This window comes from Scophthalmus maximus, chromosome 6 (genome assembly GCF_022379125.1).
Source record: "Scophthalmus maximus strain ysfricsl-2021 chromosome 6, ASM2237912v1, whole genome shotgun sequence".
In the NCBI taxonomy this organism is placed as follows: domain Eukaryota; kingdom Metazoa; phylum Chordata; class Actinopteri; order Pleuronectiformes; family Scophthalmidae; genus Scophthalmus; species Scophthalmus maximus.
In genome coordinates this window covers 12,862,232-12,880,271 of record NC_061520.1, presented here as the reverse complement: position 1 = coordinate 12,880,271, position 18,040 = coordinate 12,862,232, and the positions used below count along the sequence as shown (strand labels likewise).

The 18,040-nt window shown below is 42.3% G+C and overlaps 1 protein-coding gene across 10 annotated transcripts in view; it reads right to left on the bottom strand.

Moving 5' to 3' along the window:
• The window catches only part of cacna1da (calcium channel, voltage-dependent, L type, alpha 1D subunit, a), a 53,177-nt gene that overhangs the window by 5,642 nt on the left and 29,495 nt on the right, over positions 1-18,040 (bottom strand). For 2 of the 10 annotated variants that reach the window (XM_047332716.1, XM_047332717.1), the window contains exons 19-43: positions 17,804-17,958; positions 17,573-17,702; positions 16,184-16,243; positions 14,595-14,701; positions 14,292-14,379; positions 14,065-14,172; positions 13,898-13,950; positions 13,654-13,800; positions 13,293-13,494; positions 12,802-12,960; positions 12,600-12,710; positions 11,334-11,417; positions 7,319-7,351; positions 6,247-6,375; positions 6,090-6,155; positions 5,905-5,996; positions 5,656-5,815; positions 5,110-5,237; positions 4,906-5,002; positions 4,698-4,800; positions 4,407-4,508; positions 2,786-2,919; positions 1,808-1,924; positions 995-1,383; positions 219-245 (exon numbers count right to left, since the gene is read on the bottom strand). In XM_047332716.1, the coding sequence (XP_047188672.1) occupies positions 219-245; positions 995-1,383; positions 1,808-1,924; positions 2,786-2,919; positions 4,407-4,508; positions 4,698-4,800; positions 4,906-5,002; positions 5,110-5,237; positions 5,656-5,815; positions 5,905-5,996; positions 6,090-6,155; positions 6,247-6,375; positions 7,319-7,351; positions 11,334-11,417; positions 12,600-12,710; positions 12,802-12,960; positions 13,293-13,494; positions 13,654-13,800; positions 13,898-13,950; positions 14,065-14,172; positions 14,292-14,379; positions 14,595-14,701; positions 16,184-16,243; positions 17,573-17,702; positions 17,804-17,958 (2,981 nt within the window). Of the gene's footprint in view, positions 1-218; positions 246-994; positions 1,384-1,807; positions 1,925-2,785; positions 2,920-4,406; positions 4,509-4,697; positions 4,801-4,905; positions 5,003-5,109; positions 5,238-5,655; positions 5,816-5,904; positions 5,997-6,089; positions 6,156-6,246; positions 6,376-7,318; positions 7,352-11,333; positions 11,418-12,599; positions 12,711-12,801; positions 12,961-13,292; positions 13,495-13,653; positions 13,801-13,897; positions 13,951-14,064; positions 14,173-14,291; positions 14,380-14,594; positions 14,702-16,045; positions 16,106-16,183; positions 16,244-17,572; positions 17,703-17,803; positions 17,959-18,040 lie in introns of all 10 variants that reach the window. The other 8 variants (XM_035631593.2, XM_035631600.2, XM_035631597.2 and 5 more) reach the window with 5 other exon arrangements.

Sequence of the window (18,040 nt, the reverse complement as noted above, 5' to 3'; positions counted from 1 at the left end):
ATTAGAAAAAGTTTGTCAAAAAGACAAATGACAGATACCAGACAAATGACTAGCCAGCATATCGCTCATTAACATAGCAGGGATGCAGCCATTCATTGACCCATAACCAAGTCAAAAACGAAAAAGAATAAAAAACATAATAATAAAAAAATAAAAAAATAAAAGTCCTTCTGTTACTTTTGATACATATTGGAGCCAATCCTGGAAAAACAACATACCTAACATAGGTCTCATAGTAGCGCCTTCTGTCCAAGAATGCAGAAGGGATGGTCAAGAGAAAGCATTTTGGTTAGGACGGAAAAAGGGAGGAGAGAACACAGAGAAAAATGGAGGAGAAAGCGTGACACACACACACATATATATATATCATACAGTATATGAAACATATACAGCATTCTCATATATATGTATGAGGAGGAGAGAGTGTGATGGTTGACGTCGACCCCAGTGTTGCTTGACAATTCCATTTTCTATTCTTTAGATTAAAAAAAAGCTAAAATTTCGTAATTTTTTATTTTTTTTAAAGTGGCAGCAAAGAAATTGCTCCCTTAACGTCTGGGGCACTAAAGAGAAAACAGGCCCAATCCTGGAGCGGCAGACTAAACAGACCGTGGGAAATCAGCAGATAAGTGTACCGTTATTCACTTAAGTAAGTTAACTGTCGGTGTCAGAGTAGGCTTGTGGTTCCATTATGAAATGAAGGGTACACAATGAAGGCTTGTGAAGCGGGAAGGTTTGATAAGAAGCTGGCTCCTGCCAGTGCGAAGAAATACTTATGCAAAAGATAATGTCCTCAGGGCCTGGCTGCATGAAGAACTTATTCTGACATGGTGTGAATTCACATTTTTCGTTAGCATGTCATTTTGACAGCAAGAAAACGCAACCAAACCAAATGGGCTCAACGAAACAAAATGGCTGCCTAACAGAGCTTTAGTTTGAATATTACATTTCACAGATTTCACTCTGTTGACGATGGTGATCAGTGTGTGGATACCTTTGACCCTGCGGTGTCCGGGGTTTGTCGTAGTCGTAGTAGGAGTTGCGTAGACCAGGGTAGCCATTGGGAGGTGCATGTTCATAGTAGCGATGGTGTCCACCGTTGGGCAGACTAGACACGTTGGCATTGTTGAGGTTGATGTTGGTGGACTTGGGAGACTTGCCGTAGGAGTTGTGGTGTCGGTGATGATGGTGGTGGCGGTGGTGATGGTGGTTCGGATGGGACATCGCGTTGGCTCGAGACAGGCGTCCCACAGGCTGCTCCATATGGGCGTAGTGAGGTGGAGGCTGCACCTGCAGGGGTCGCTGCGTGGCGTTGGTCTGATGGCCGTTGGAGCGCCGATGACCACCATTCATGAGATGGTTACCGAAAAGTCCGCCGTTGCGCTGTGAAGGAACGCTCAGAGTAAAACGACCGGGGCCTCTACTCACAGTGCAGCAGACCACATATGCCATTGATGTTAAGTCAATTTAAATTTAATGAGCAAAAATAAGTTCAGAAGCTGGTTTTATGGCATATGACATATGTGAGCAGAATGAATGCACTCTTTGTAGTTTGTTGAAATGGAGGAAAAACTTTGGCAAAAGAAAAAATAATTAAAATGAAAATATTCTACGTAATATAGTGGTATAAATTTGAGACAATTCATCTACTACAGATTTAACTGAAAGCTGTTTCTCTGAGAACATTCCCTTTTATAAAGAGAACTCCCCCCCCCCCCATGAAATAGCATCAGTTGGTAACTTCAAACACAATATGTTAGTTTTCCCACAAACATTTTTCCTGTCAGATAAAATTTAAATAGGTTACCCTATAAATTTCCTCGTCTTCCTCTGGGATAAAGTCTACTAGTTCGTCATCTTGCAGATCACATGATATCGCTCGGCGAATTTCGGGCCCAATATCATGCAGCGTGCGAAGGCCAGCCTGTAACCATGACAATAAGAGGGCTAAGCACTACAGCTGGGACCTTCATCTCACAACTCACAGCACAAAAACTGACATCATGTACAGTTCACAATCATCACACACACACACACACTGGGCATACACACACACACACACACACACACACCTGTGCTTGAGTATGCAACACCTGACATTTACACTACTGACAGACTGTGGGAGATGAGAACACACAGACAGACAAAGGTGCTCTCTTGAATGCAACCTGCTGTGAATTTTACTGATCAGCTGAAATGTCTTGTGCAGCATCTCTCACATGCGCCTCAGTGAGAGCAGTAAAAATGCTTTTCTTCCTTTCGTCCTTTGCAGGTGCACAAAACTAAATTAGCCGGATACTCACAAAAATTAATTATAAATAAACTACGAGCTGGTCACGCTTACTGTGCGACAGTGATATGTGGCGATTCACTGAGGCATACAGTATATCATACATCATAAGGTAACAGAAACGGTAACAAGCTTTGCATGTGAATTTTGTGGGACGATGTGTGAACTGTGATGCACAGAAAATACATGAGATGATGGCTGGAGATGATGACACACGCTTAACATCAACAAATATGATTTGTTAAAGACACAGAGACACAAATAAGTACAACACACTGGGAACATAAAGATTCATACTGTACACCAAGTTCATGAATGTCCTGCTGGATCATAAACCACAACATTAGCACACACAATGATATTTGAATGAAAATGTACAAAGACACATTTTATACAGACTTGACTTAACAACATTACAGTGCTGGTAGATTCATGTTTCCAACAATCTCTCTTCACCACACACTCTCAGAGACACAAACACTCGGTGAGACTCACCTGTAAAGCAATGGCTGTGTTGTTCTGGGAGGGGTTGGCACCCACCAGGCCTTCCTCTTTACGTTTCTTGAATTTCCTAAAGTAGTCCTGTATCAGGAAGGTGGCATAGAACTTCCCCACGGTTACCTCATCATCTGAGTGAACAGACCACACAAATGCTTCCTGTGTCAGCAGGTCACTATGCACGGCACTGTGGGAAGGAGAAGGGGAGACTCTTCTCCTCCCTCGTCCAATCTCCTTAAAATTTCGGGTTCATCCCCTCAGGACTGCAGAAAAGGGAGGCCCGCTGCAACCCCAACCAAACAAATGACTTCGATCCAATTATATACATCCATCTCGATGGTGTATATACTGTACCTCAATCTGTACCAGCGGAGATTCGTCACTGTATTTCAGAAAGAACAGAAAAATGAAGTATGTGGTGTAATCTGTGTGTGTATTTCTACTTCTGAAGAGCTTTAAATGATCCAGCTGAAATCTCTTACATTATATGTTCCTTTTTTTTGGATAGTGCAAATTAACACCTAATATTTATGACCCCCGAAGCAGTGGGTAATGCTGCAAAACCCTTTTTTGTCTATTCTTCCTCACTGTTGATAAAAAGGACAGGGTGAGAATTAAGGTTAAAATAGGCCAAGAAACTAGACTACAAATAAAAAATGTAGTCTGTGCAATTAGTGGTGACATAAAAGCAGTAAGATCAAGTTCCTTTAACAACTACTAATACATTAGAGATAAAATCTTGACTCATCTGCTCAAATGTATTTAAGTATTTTTTATGTTTTGTTGGAAAGTGTTTTTTTTTATCAGTGTCCAAGAATGACATTTATTTGACTACTATTGCACATGCAAGCAAGCAGATCTATGCATCACCCATGTCAATATGTTTGCGTAAATTTTCCTGTTTATGCTCATGTAACACCTTTCTTATATGATGTGGGTAAGTCAGTAAAATTCACTTGTGCTTGGGCATGTGTTTTTTTTAGAGTGTATGTGTGTGAGAGTGTGTGAGAATCATTCTGAAGCAGGGGTCTGAATCACTTTGAACAAGCACGCTGGGGACAGAGATTGGAGACAGAGGCAACACTAGTTCCATGCCACCACCCTAAAACAGAACTGCTTCAGAATATTCTGAAGTGTTTCAGAGTTTTGGATACAGAGATATAAAAGTGAGAGAGACAATAAGCTGTGGAAGCTCTAGCGTTGAGAAGAGAACACAGAGATTAAGACAACACAGAGAGAGAGAGAGTACAGTGAGCAACAGAGAGAGGAGACAGACAGAGAGATATGAGTGAGAAAGACAGAACATGCACTTGCACATTGGTCTACAAGGCCATGCAAGCCCAAAGCCCAGCAGACAGTCAGTGGTCTCCATCAGCATCCAAGGCAGGAGGGAGGAGTGTGGATCAAACACACATGGATAAGAAACACACTGCTGAGGGGGCAACCAGGAGATCATGAGCAGAACAGAAACAACATGATACAGCTTACAATGTGTGTGTGTGTGTGCGCGTGTGATTTTATGCAGGCTGCTTTAGCTTGATTTGCGTGTAAAACTATGACATAAGAACTGGGAGGTGTACTGTGTGTGATTTCATTGACAGGGGCCGATGCCACTAACCACCAGCAGGAGGCACCACTTGATCCAGAAGCTTCATGCTGGTTCTTTTCCAGATTTTCTTGATGACGGCCCGCAGCTCTTCGTTGGCCTGCTCTAGATTACCTGCACCACAGGGAGACAAATGTCCCTGAGAAACCAGCACTCCAGTTTGCAGCCATTTTAAATCTGCATGGCCCCAGATTTACATTTAGCAGAGAATAATGAGGCTCAGTACATGGATAGGTAAGACTATTTTATGTGTTTTTTGTAATGACAAAGTACACTGTAATGTGGTTTATATTTGCCTCCTACCTTCTGTTTTGATCTTCAGAGCTGTTCGCACCAGTGCAAACAGAGTGGCATTAAACATGACTGTGCCGTCACTGTTCAGAGGCATGTTCATGGCTACCAGCCTCTGAGGGAAGACAGAAAATACAGGCCTTTAACATGATGGAACAGGTCAGATAAATGATCGGTAAGTCTGTGTGACATCTGATAACTAGATAGTGGAGTAAAATACCTTGCAGGCCACTCTGTGAGGGCACAGCTTGCCAAAGCCAAGAGGAGGCTGAATACGACGAAGAAGGGTTACGACATCCAGATGCTTAATTCTCCCTCTGCATGAGAGAAGATAACATGTATAAGACGAATAACAGACACGTGACTGTCACAGGAACATGGACGTGAAATATTTTCAGATACTGCTGTCGATAAAAGCACATACTTGGCCTCTGGGTCATACTCTGACCAAATTCTCTTGAATTCATCCAGGTGGTGAGGACCCAGAATGGACCAGTCACGCGTCAAATAGTCAAAGTTGTCCATGATGACGGCCACGAACAGATTGATAATCTGGAGAGGGACACACTCTGCGTAAATATGTGTCATAAATAGTTAAGTAGATGAACTTTATCCACCTCAAAATAATTTTAAATGATATAACTGAGGTGTAAATAATGGGTTGTACAGTGTTGTTGATTGTACCTAAAATGTCACATGGTATTCCATGATTTTCATGGACTTCTAACTATAAGTAATCAATTAAACTAAATCCCAATAATAAAGGCTCGTTATTGTAGCATTAAAGCAACAACAAGCATCAAAGTTCTAGGTTCCACTTTACAGCCAAGTACCTCAAACTGGATTTTGTAATGTAAGAAACCTGTCTGACAGAAATTCTACATCTTAGAATGACTTTGGCGAAAGAACAAAATGTAATACTCAGAAGACTAAATAAGAAATAGTGAGCACAACATGGTTCAATGTGTACCAAGAAGGCGCAGAGCATGTAGAAAGTGATGAAGTAAATTATTGCAAATCCGCTGCCACACGTCATCTCCTCCCCGGGGTTGTAGTCGGACTCTGGGTCACACAGTTTCCCGGGCATACAGGCCAACATGATCTCCTGCCACGCCTCTCCGGTGGCACACCTTGGTCACGACAGACACAAATAAATCACTCAGGAATAGAGATCAATTGAACAGAACACACATCATCAGTGCATGACGTCCCCACACACCTAAAGAGGAGGAGCACGGCCTGAGGGAAGGTCTGGAAGTTGTTGTTTCTATTGATGTGTGTGCCATCCACCATTGCAATCTTTCCAAACACCTGAGGTAAAAAAGATATTGTCCACATGAATACAACTGCATCCATACAAACTTGGATAATAGATATTTTCTGTCATTTACAATAGTTACCAACCTGCATGCCAATGACAGCGTAGATGAAGAAGAGCATGGCTATCAGAAGAGCAACATACGGCAGAGCCTTCAGGGATAAGAGAAGCAAAACGTTATCTATTGAGGTGGCTGAATCATTTCTCCCGGCCACCGATCAGATATATTGTGCTGCTCCTCACCTGGAAGGACTTGATGAAAGTCCAAAGCAGGGTGCGGATGCCCTCCCCTCTGCTGAGGAGCTTGACCAGCCGCATGACCCGAAACAGACGGAAGAAGGTGATGGAGATGCGAGCACTGTCCTCTGTGTTCTGTGGAGAGGCAGTCCAGAGTCAGAGGAGAACGAGCAGCAGTGCATGTAGTGAACACAGACAACCTGGCTGTGCTTTGGGGGATGATGAGGTCCGAACCGAGACCCAGATACATATGGGCTGAGAAAGCAACACTGCATTATGAACGGGTGAACCTAGTTTTGAATCACAGACGTTCATGGTCCAGGTATTGTAAATACTTTTTTAGTTGTAGGTTTGTACTTTTGGTCAAAATCTAATAGAAATAGGAAGTAATATGAATCAAATAGAGTCTATTGAGCAGTGCAGGCGCAGCTGATATGTTTCTGTTGGTCTGCATCCAAAGCACCGCCAGGAGCCCTGTCACTGTGCAGACCTACAGGGAAGGAAGCAAGGAGGCAAGCATGCTGGAGAAAAAAAACCTTGCCATACTTGACAGGACACATCTGCACAAGCATGGCACCCTCAGTCCAGAGTCACTGCATGCAGAGTCACAGTGGGACCAACCCAATCGGGTCGGCCAGGAGGTTCACAGGTCAGAGCTGGGTGACCTGATCCCAGGGGTCAATCCATGGGTCACTACCCCACGTAAGAATGGTGGCAGAGACCATGTAGCAGTGTCAACAGTACAAACGTGAGGAGCGGCCCAAAACCACTCCCACCTAACCGGACGCATAGCATCACGTTTGAGCGACACACTCTCCTTAGAAATAGCTCCAAACATTTAGGAAACGTTTAGGAAAATTGAGGATATATGCAGATGGACATACAAAACAAAATGCAAAAAGAAAAACAGAGAGAGAGAGAGAGAGCGGAAACCTTATCATGAGAACATGAATCAAACTGAAATCAGCAAAGGATCATAGGATGCATAAAACCGAAAGATGCCAAACAAAGAAATGCAATCTAAACATGGCATGGCCCTGACAAGGGGGTCGGGGGTGGGGGGGGCGGAGCATCTTACCCCCATCTCATCCACCTGAGGAGTCTCTGTTGGCTTTAAAAATCAAAGACCTGTATTAATGACTTGTACAGAGCGCGCAGGTCTCACACATTGGGCCAAACACGTCACATTTGAAAAGTGTTTCTCACACAATACCACAACACGTCAGTCAAGACTAGACAAAACAAAGTCACTACTCTTGTCACTGACGAGACAAAACTGTCTTAATGTTTGACTACGACATAGACGCACATGTTTCACTGTCTATTTACACTTAGACATAGAACATTATCTTAACACTTGAAAAGACTGTCACACAAGTTTTACAGCTTAACATTCCTATGTGTGACTCAACAAGTGCATGTAAGACTGACGGACAACATGAAATTACTTAAATAAACACAGTAACACGTAAGACTGGCACACAACTTTATCACTCCCCCTGTGTAATGGCCGTTACTGATGGGATTAAATGGATTCCATGGTTGAGATGTCTTTGGCGAGCTTCGGACAATGTTAATGAGAAGTTAACTGATTGACGTATCAAAAGTTATGAGTCCACGTCATGATTAAAGCAACGTCTGCTATTCTTACAAAGACTCGACCCTTGCTGTGAGTCTTTCAGATTCAGGAAAATGCACATCAACATATGACTTGACTGTAGAAGGATAATCCTACGTTATGGGCATCATGCATCATTAAAGTCAAAGGACTGGAGTACATGTAAGACGCTCACTCTCCTCTGGGTTGTACTGATTTAAACAAAACAAAAAAGGTATAAACATAATATATTAATTAAATCTGCCCAGTTGCTCACACATCCACACCCATACACAGGTTTTATTTGCAAACTATATCAGACGTCTTCAGCCAAACAGAGAAGTTCCAGAGGTGCAAAGTAAAGACATCGGTCATGGTGGTGGTTAGACTGAACCTGTATAATGATAATGTGATTTTAAAAGGAGGAGCTTAACTCAAAATTGAAAAGAGTAACACCAGAAGACTCTGAAAAGAAAGAGATACTCCAGACAGATATGGCTTCATTCAAATACCTCAGCAGCACAATACTTCACAAACTGTCAGTATGAGGTGCAGAATGGGCAGAAATGATAAAATGTAGAATTAGCTTGAGGAGGTTCTTTAGGTAATCCTGGCCACAGCGCTGATGGAGCATGCGTTCAGCATTGCCACGTTGCTGGGGAAGCACTGCACGCACGCACACGCAAGACAGTTTTGGATGATGAGGAGCCACTGGTGAACTCATAGCAATGCAGTAACTCATGCATGTCATTTGTGCCCTGCAACAAGACTGCCATAGCAGGGCGCTCTCACAGTCCGGTGCAGAAAGAGGTGAGAGAACGACAGGAAAGGGAGGAGAGAAAAAGACAGCGAGGGTGGAGCAGAAAACGGAGCGTAAAACCAGAGAGACTGAGTCATACCGAGCTGGGGAGAAGAAGAAGAAGAAGACAGACAGGCAGAGAGGTGTATAGAGGGAGAGAGTAGAGAGTCACTGTAGGGTTGTTCATGCACCTGACTGGAGTCTACACACCTGCGCTACACATGAGCTCCACTCTGAGCTTTAAGAGCTCACTACAGGAAGACAGAACAAAACACAGAGACAATCACTCACAGAGACACAAACACAAGATCATCAAAGAACCTCAAACTCAGCTGCATCGAACCACCGTTAGTGTGAATGTTACGATAGCATCAGGACTAATGTAGGATCTTTAGGATCTGCTGACGATTTGGTTGGCCAACAAATCTTACCTGAAAACTGAATGGTGAAAGACTTTTCCCTTTTTTTCTAGGTCTAAGGTCTAATTCTGTGTAAGAAAAACATTACATTTTCATCCAGCACACCAAGTGACTTCATCTGTTTTCCTTGATTTCGATGCATAACATCAGCTGCATGTAAAGCGGCCTACACAACTTTAAGGGACGTTAATCATAATATTTAAATTTCCTTTTAAATCAGAACTTCTATTTAAATTTCCCTGAGTGATTGAGCGTCACAGATTCCACATTCAAATAGTCCTTAATGTTGTGTAGGGTGGACGTTTCCAAGCTCTGAGCTCCAGGGCCATTCTGTCTGGAGGTGAGGTTTGAGAGTTATGGCAACAGGGAAAGGTCAAACTTCACAAGGCTCTATGGAGACAACTAACCGGAGGGGAATGGAGTGGGTGGCCAAGCGCCATCTGTGAGAGGCAGGACATGGAAAGGATATTAGGGAACATGGTGAGCGGTTGATGCTTCCCAGCATGCATTTGGAGAGGTCACAGTGGCCAGGTGAGAAACTATAACACAACTCACGACTGGGATGGATTACAGCAAGCAAGTAGCAACAATCACATGAATAAAGAGCAAACCCAATGAAGATCAGCAAGTACATATGATGAAATGGAACAGTGTCACATCTGATCTGTAGTCATGTTTGCTGTTTGACACAAACAGCAAAAACCGCATGCAATGCAAACCACAAACAAATGTAAATGGTACATAGATGGAAGCTGCCTCACAAGAACCACTTTGAAAGTCCTTGTGAAATCAATGTCACGTCCCCAACACTCACAACACACACACACACCTATGCATTCACTCACACATATGTTACACCAGGTACATTCTCTACACACATAAAACACACACATGCAGAACAATAAATAACCTAACCACGCCACCATATGTGTTTTAAACAAAGTTAGTGCTTGGTTATACACTCATGCAGACGCACACTTTGGACCACAAACATTGAAAACATTGAAAACATGAAATATAACTCCAGCAAAACAGCACTGCAGCTCAGACACAAGAGCACCCAGGAGGGGGAGATGTTAATCTTTGGTACACTGCACGTATAGCAAGCAGCATCGTCACTGACTAATCCCTGGAAACTTTTAAATTTGGTCTCTCGGCATCCCTGGTGTTTGTTTGTATCTTGGAGAAATGGTTCCCATTTTTGTTTCGGTTTAATCTCAAAGCACAACACAATGAATGACATATTTCATTTTGAGGTGTTTTTTGTGAAGAGCCAAGCTATAAAGAGAGGAGTGAGTTTTAGTAGAGGTAGAGAAGTAGTCATCCACTATTTTATCGAGCCTTGACACAAATTTTCTTTGAGTCTGTTTCACATTAATCAGCGCAAAAATAAGCTTTGAATTATAATAATGCCATATATACTACTGAACTGGAAGTTTAGAAAAAGCAACTTTTTTTCCCCAAGTCAATAAAATATTAGATGACTAGTTTGGTTTTAATCCATCGCATTGTAAAGGGGTCGCAAAGATAAAGTTGTTATAAACAAACAGGTTACAAACAAACAACATTTTTCGTTCATTGCCATACTTGCCTCTACAAGTTTCTATGGAAACAGAATGAACAAGAGTCTGAATTAGAAAACCACAAAATCAAAAATCATGCTGCACTGCACCAAATACAGATCTCAGAAAAGTGAGGATCTCCTGTTATTTACACACATTTCCACTGCCATGTCCCGGAGGTAACAATCAGCATTTTCAGCAGAAATTTTTGTCATAATTGCTGTAACAATAAAAAGTACTGCAACACACTGACCATGACACATTTAGCAGAAGCAGAATTCCAGCAAGACAGACTTTAAGATAAGTTTGGTGAAGATGTGTCACTGACAACAATAGGACATACATGAAGGTCAAACTGAAGCTTTACAGAAAAGGCCAAAGACACTAAGAACTATCAATGCCTTTCCACAAATAACAATTCAGAGTAACGGCAAGCTCTTACTTTAGCAGATAGTATTTTAAAATGTAGGCTACAACTGAACACACTAGAGAAGTGATTCACACAAGAGATTCCCAAATAAAGTCGGAGGAAGTCACCAGATGATTAAGACTTTTTTTTGTCTTTGTGAAATACAAAATACTCTGACTTCTTAAGGGATCTTAGATCCTACAAATAAAAAAAGATTCCAATTTCAACAAATAATACTGAATGTTGCCATGTGGCTTTTCTCTAAAGCTTCAGTTCATCTTGGAAGGCAGAAAAAGGTAATACTTACATTAACTTCAGTGATAGCAATATCGACGACGCTACCCACAACAATTAAGGCATCAAATGTGTTCCAAGCATCAGCGAAATAGTGCTGTTAATGCACGACACGACACGCAAGGGGAGAGATGGGAATGAAAGAGAGAAAGAACGGGAGAGAGAAGATCAGAGAAGAGAAGAGAAGAAATTAAGAGGAGAGAGATTGAGGTAAAGGTTTGGATGAAATGGCAGGATCAGGGAGAGGACAAACAGAGAGAAAAAAGGGTTTAAAGTATTAAGAGAGTATTAACAGAAATAAAGAGACCTGCCATCGAAACCTGCAACCAAGGTGGGCGGAAACGGAGAGATGACAGAGAGGAGCTGAGCTTACTGTACTTACATCAATCTCACTGAGAACAATGTCTACTATGCTGCCAATCACAACCAGGGCGTCAAACACATTCCAGGCATCCCCAAAGTAGCCCTGATTGAGGTGGAGCGAGGGGTGGGCGAGTTGGGTTTGAGATCGGCAAAAACAAAAAGGTCCTTACACTGAAATTTAAATCCACTCACGCTGGTCATTGACAACACACAGGGACCTCCCTGCTGGCTACTCCAGCTGGAGGCCTCATGATTATAGTGCAGTGATTCACACAGATTGGTCGAGCTGCAGAGTATGCACATTAAGCTAATATTATGTGTGAAATCACCGCTGCCAAGTACTTGACAAGCAGTTTGAGCTATTTCGGAAGTAAAAAAATAAAAGAAATTCAACACTGCACCCCACACTGTATCTTACTAGCAGCCTGTCCTTCTTCGCAACACAGAGCTGTTGGTCAGGCGGCACAGTCGAGGGGAGAATGAAAAGACACTGCCTCTTGAATTTTCACATATGCCATTCTTTGATGAATGTAATGATCTGACAGTTTTAGGACTACACCTTTTTACGATCTTGTTGAGTGTTAGATGAGAAGATCAACAGCACTCCCATAGCTGTCTGTTAACGAAGACAGGTTGCCTGGGTGTAGCCGACAGTGGCGAATGCAATCATAGCACTTCAAAGCGGACTAATTTAAAATGCTCTGAGAACTTGTTTTGAACGTTGGACCGCCCAAAACCACCTCCAGTCTTTATGCCATATGCTGAATGGACATACATGAAAGTGGTATTGATCCTCACAACTAACTCTCGACAAGAAAGTGAATTAGGATATTTCTCAAAATGTCGAAATATTCCTTTAATAATTAAGAAGAATTCTGTGGACGTATTTCTGTTCGAGTGTGACATGGTGACTCACCCTGGGTTTGAAAGCGATGAGTTTAAGAACCATTTCCACGGTGAAGACAGTAGTGAAGACCATGTTGAGAATGTCCATTACATAGTTGAACGTTGCTGACTGGCCATAGTGCTGCGGACGGGAGATACGCAGTTATTCTCTTGAACACAGTGATTTATTTGACAGAGCAGGCCAGAGTCAGGGATGTAACTGGGCTTCTTACCTGTACAGCCAGGCAGAGTGTGTTGAGCATTATGAGCACAAACATGATGTACTCAAACCCAGTGGAGTTGACCACATACCAGAACTTGTACTGGTACGGATTCTTAGGTATGTACCGCCTCAGTGGACGAGCCTTAAGAGCGTACTCCACACACTGACGCTGCACACAAAATACACAAAATTGTTTTTATAATGTGAAGAAAACAAACTCGAGACTCTAATCTGAATTCAACCTGGATTATTGTAATAAGCCATATTGCAAAAAATTGTCACATGATTTGAAATGAAAATTGTTATGAAAATCACACCACTGCCTTTTCTTAATAAACTACCTAAGCCAAGAGACCCACTATAGCTTAAATGAAACAAGTTGAACTAGAAGCATTTTTTGAGCTTTATATCAAAATATATTAAGTTCTTTTTAATTTTAACCTCACACCCCAAACACGCTGCTACCACACACCCACATTCTGTGAAGCTGCGGACTCTGACCTGGTTCTTGTCGAGTTCACAGTTTTTGTACTCTTTCTCTCCCTGCTCCTGAAATGTGACGATCACAAAACCTACGAAGATGTTCATCATGAAAAAAGCAATGATGATGATGTAGATGATGAAGAAGATGGAGATCTCCACGCGGTAGTTGTAAATGGGACCGAGGTTCTCCCTGTTGGAGTCGATGGCCTTGTACAGTAACCTGAGAAGAGAAGAAATCAACATGAAGTGTTGCAGCCACACAGGCAGCCGTTTCTCATCAATGTGTTGTCCATTTCTCTGAGTGCACTTGCAGTGAGGGACAATACAGAGATCTGACTTTCAAAGCTTTAACACGGGGAGGGAAAAGTTTGAATCTTACGAAGGCCAGCCTTCAAAGGTGGACACGGTGAAGAGAGCCATCATAGCCATGAGGACGTTGTCAAAATTGAATTCGCTGTTGTGCCACAGTCGTTTGTGGATGGTTGGCTGGTTCACATCTCCCTCCTTATACAGGATGTAGGTGCCCCTATGATAAAGTGATGTGTTGCATGGAGGTTAAGAGCCAATCGAGAACTGTTAGTGCATGTAATTTGCTGTACAGGAACAAGGAGAGTAAAACTAACTTGCACTCCTCTGGGCTGGATTTGGCTTCATCGGTGCAGCGATAAAATTTTCCCTGTGGAGGAAATCAAAATAGTTTCTCTCAAATGCTGAAGATTTCAAAATGATTAACTCAATATCTCTCGCATCATGTGCAATACTGATTCAATTCAACCTGAGCGCTGCTGACCTTAAATAGCTGCACACCTATACAGGCAAACATGAACTGAAGCAGAGTGGTGACGATCATGATGTTACCGATGGTTCTGATGGCAACAAACACACACTGCACCACGTGCTGCGAGACGGAGAGAGAAATTTGTTTATAGATTGTTGCGTTCCTAATCATCAGAGATCTCTTAGACTGTGGTTATTGGTGTGCACAAGCTGAAAGACGCCGTTGTGAAGCGGCCGCACCTTCAGGCCTTTGGCTCTGTTGATGGCCCTCAGGGGCCGAAGAACACGAAGGACCCTCAGAATCTTCACCACTGAGATGGCTGAGGACCTGAACAATTAAAGAAATGGGTGTAATGCACAAGTGAATGAAAGAGAGAAGGTTTCCTCAAAAGGGACGTTTAGTTCCCACTGCACTTCCTAAGTTTTGATCCTGTGGTTCGTAGTTCCTGGAGCAATTTGGTCCAAAAAGGGTTACAATTGTGCTTTTTCTTTACTGTTCGTGCAACAGTCAGAGTGCAAATGTGCTCGCCATTGTATACTCACTGAATGCCAAAGGAGACAAGGGACACTCCCACCACCAACAGGTCGAGGAGGTTGAAGTAATTCCTACAGAAAGCTCCTTTATGGAGAAAAGCTCCGTACGTTGTCATCTGAGGAGAGGACGGAGGAAGTTAGAGGAGCAAATGAGACAGAAAAAATACACATATTTCATCCAATACACACTAGACACACACACAAACAGTTATGCTCCACACTTCAGAGGACCAAGACACATACAGTACACACCTGTTTACTAAGAAAAGCATATTCTATAGCTCGCACTACCTTGTAGTCAAACACACACACACACACACACACACGTCTCCACACTCTTGTAGATCACTCTTATTCGGGGTGGCGAGCTCAGAGCAGAGAGAGAGGAGGCTAAATCTACCATCGCCACCCCCACGGCCCCTAACTACATGAATGTAGTAGTAAGTCATTCATTTCACAATCTACTATGGGATGAGGCAATAAAACATGCATTTTGTTGCCATGATGTCAGGGATATTTACTACCTGTAAGAGCTCTAGTTATAGTGATTGGAAAGTGGAAATGGCCTTACTGTCACATTCATGTGGACCGTCATCTTAAAGCACATTCCATTATGTTCTTTAATAGTTCAGCATAAGGGGAAGCAGCTCCCAATTCAAAACTTCAGAGTTCAGCAGGCAGAGAAGAAAAACCAGCCAAAAGAACTCTTCTCCAAATAATAAAATTAAAGGATTAATTTTCCAAGTGCATGTAAATGTGGAGCACTGCAGAGAGACGGATAGAGGAGCGTGCTAACCGAGAGCAGCTGAGAAGTTTGAGTCAAACAGCAGCAGGACTTTGCGGATTTTTGCCCAAACGGCTGCAGACGTAACTCCACATTTCTATGCACTCAGTCAGGGAAAGCAGACTGAACCATGCTCGGCAGGAACATGGTTGGTTTTGCCCCCTCTTTTATGCGTAATCTGAAGAGCAGTCAGTACGAGAGGCATGGCGTTAGCTTTGACTGGAGTTGACTTATGTCTTTGAACACCACCACCCCCTCCGAGGATTCCCCCTAACTCAACTTCAACCAATGCCTTAACAATGTCTGAAACAGCCCATTCAATTTTGTTGCATCGCACCAAGGGTTGCATCATGTTTTGCACATCTGTATCATGGAAATCATTTCAGTGATGACTGCCCGAATGACGTGACACCCATGTGAGTATAATGTAATGTTGATGTGATGTTTCCTTCCCCCAACAGGAGTTCTTTGATTAGTGTTATTTGAACAAATCTTGTGTTTGCGTTAGTGTGTGCAACGTCACAACTCCAATATTAGTTTTTAGCTTTTTAAAAGAGGTGCCGAGAAGAAAAAAGTAAATAAGAGAAAGGAAACAAACAAGCCAGGTTGTACTGAGTGGCAGGTGACACACAAGGAGAGAATGCAGCAAGGCTCTCGTTGTCATTTAAGGGGTTACCTTCAATATGATCTCAAATGTAAACATACTAGTGAAGACATAATCTGCATAGCCTAGGACCTGGAAGGCAACGAGACGTTTGGAATATTATTGGGGTGTGGTTAGTCACAGCACGGACAGGGGACACAGGGCATTTACCTTCAACACGATCTCAACAGTAAAGATAGCCGTGAAAGCATAGTCAAAGTAACCAAGTATCTGCAAAAAGCAACGTAGATGTTTAACAAAGACAGTTCATTGTGCAGCTTCATACATTATATGAAATCAAGATGAATGAAAAAAAGAAGGGAAACAATTGAAGCATTTACTGGGAAGGGTTCAAATACATAGACAGTTTTAATTAGTGGCAAAAGGTTAATTCACTATACTCTGTGATTTCTTATGCAGTTTACTGTAGGTCATGAATGAATTCAAAATCATTACAAGGCACGGAGAATGAAACATCACTGCCTCAGGATTAGTTAGAGGGCCGTACTGGTGTTTTTGCCTATTCCAGCTCATACAATATACAGTAAATAGCAAATAACATTACTGCCAACTACAAAAATCAATTTACAAACACCTGTCACAAGTCTGACGTGGATATTCTTCAATGTGATTAATCATCCCTAGTGAGTTAATGAAGGTACCATTTGTAAAAACTTTCCTCTGTGGTGCATCTAAGGACACACTGAAATCTCTGATGTGTGAGTCAGCTATTGCAGTTCATACGCTATTCTATTAGAAAAAAACTAAACAATTACAAGACACAGACAATACTGTCAAATCAAATGAATTTGGTAGTTTCTCTGATTTAATAGGCTGCTGCTGACGACGACCTAACCCTTAAATCATGAATGAAGAAGCAGGCCAGCAGGAACAGGGTGTCCAGATGTCACCTTTAAATATAGCCAGACCATATTTTCCAGTACTTGTCCTGGTGTCCTGACGAGAACCGTCCTTGTCCTGACAATGAAACTGAATGTATGTTCTGGAAAAGTATCTACAAGTAATCTCTGTAGAAGGTTTTGTCAAGGACAGAATAGATGACATATGTTTTACAAGGGGAAAATGGGCTGCATTCTCTTTCTATTAATCGTTTGTTCAGTCTGCAATGTGATGGAGAACCGCAGCAGTGCAGCTCTAACCTCTCAACAGAAAATTACACTCTTTGATTTATAGGCAGATTGGTAGAGTTCAGACTCTTTTTCATACTTGTAACCTGATATTATTTTTCTTGTTCTTTGCTTATTGCTTTGCTTATTATAATGTGAAATACAGTACATTTTTTTCAGACAACGCTGTTGTCAACAGCCTGTGTTACTAAAACACAGACATGATGAATAAGTATTCACGTTAAAATGAGTTGGCTAAAACCTGCAAAACTGCGAGTATGGTAATTTCAAGAACCAAGGGTATGTGACAAAACTTCAGAATGCTTAAATATTATTAGAAAATTGGTGTATCAACAATGTTACCCACTTTTCTTTGCTACACAGTCTGTAATAGAGGTCATGATGAATTCCCGTGGAAGGTTTGAAAACTTACAATATTGCGAGCGGAGAGGTTTCGGATCGGATCCTCAGCAGCGAGCGAGACAGAGCTGAGCATGATGAACACCAGGATGAGGTTGGTGAATATGTGATGATTTATGAGCTTGTGGCAAAACACGCGAAACCTGCAGGACAAAGGGAATACAGCACAGCAAGAGACCTCAGTGGGATAAGAGACACTATCCAATCGTGCATGTGTGACGCATGTGATGTAATTGTGTCTTACGGGTTTGTGGTGCTGAAGATGAAGAAGGCACTTCCCTCTGGGATAGGAGTGATCTTCTCTTTCTTCACCAGGTCAGAGATGACGGGCCGAGGCCCCGATGGTACCTCCGGATCCTCCTCCTCCGCTGCTGTATCATCAATGTCCTCCTCCTCCTCCTTACAGTCAAGTGTGAAATTTGTGTCACAGTACGTAACATCTCAAACTGTATATGATTCAGTGTTAGGCAGAAATTAAGGA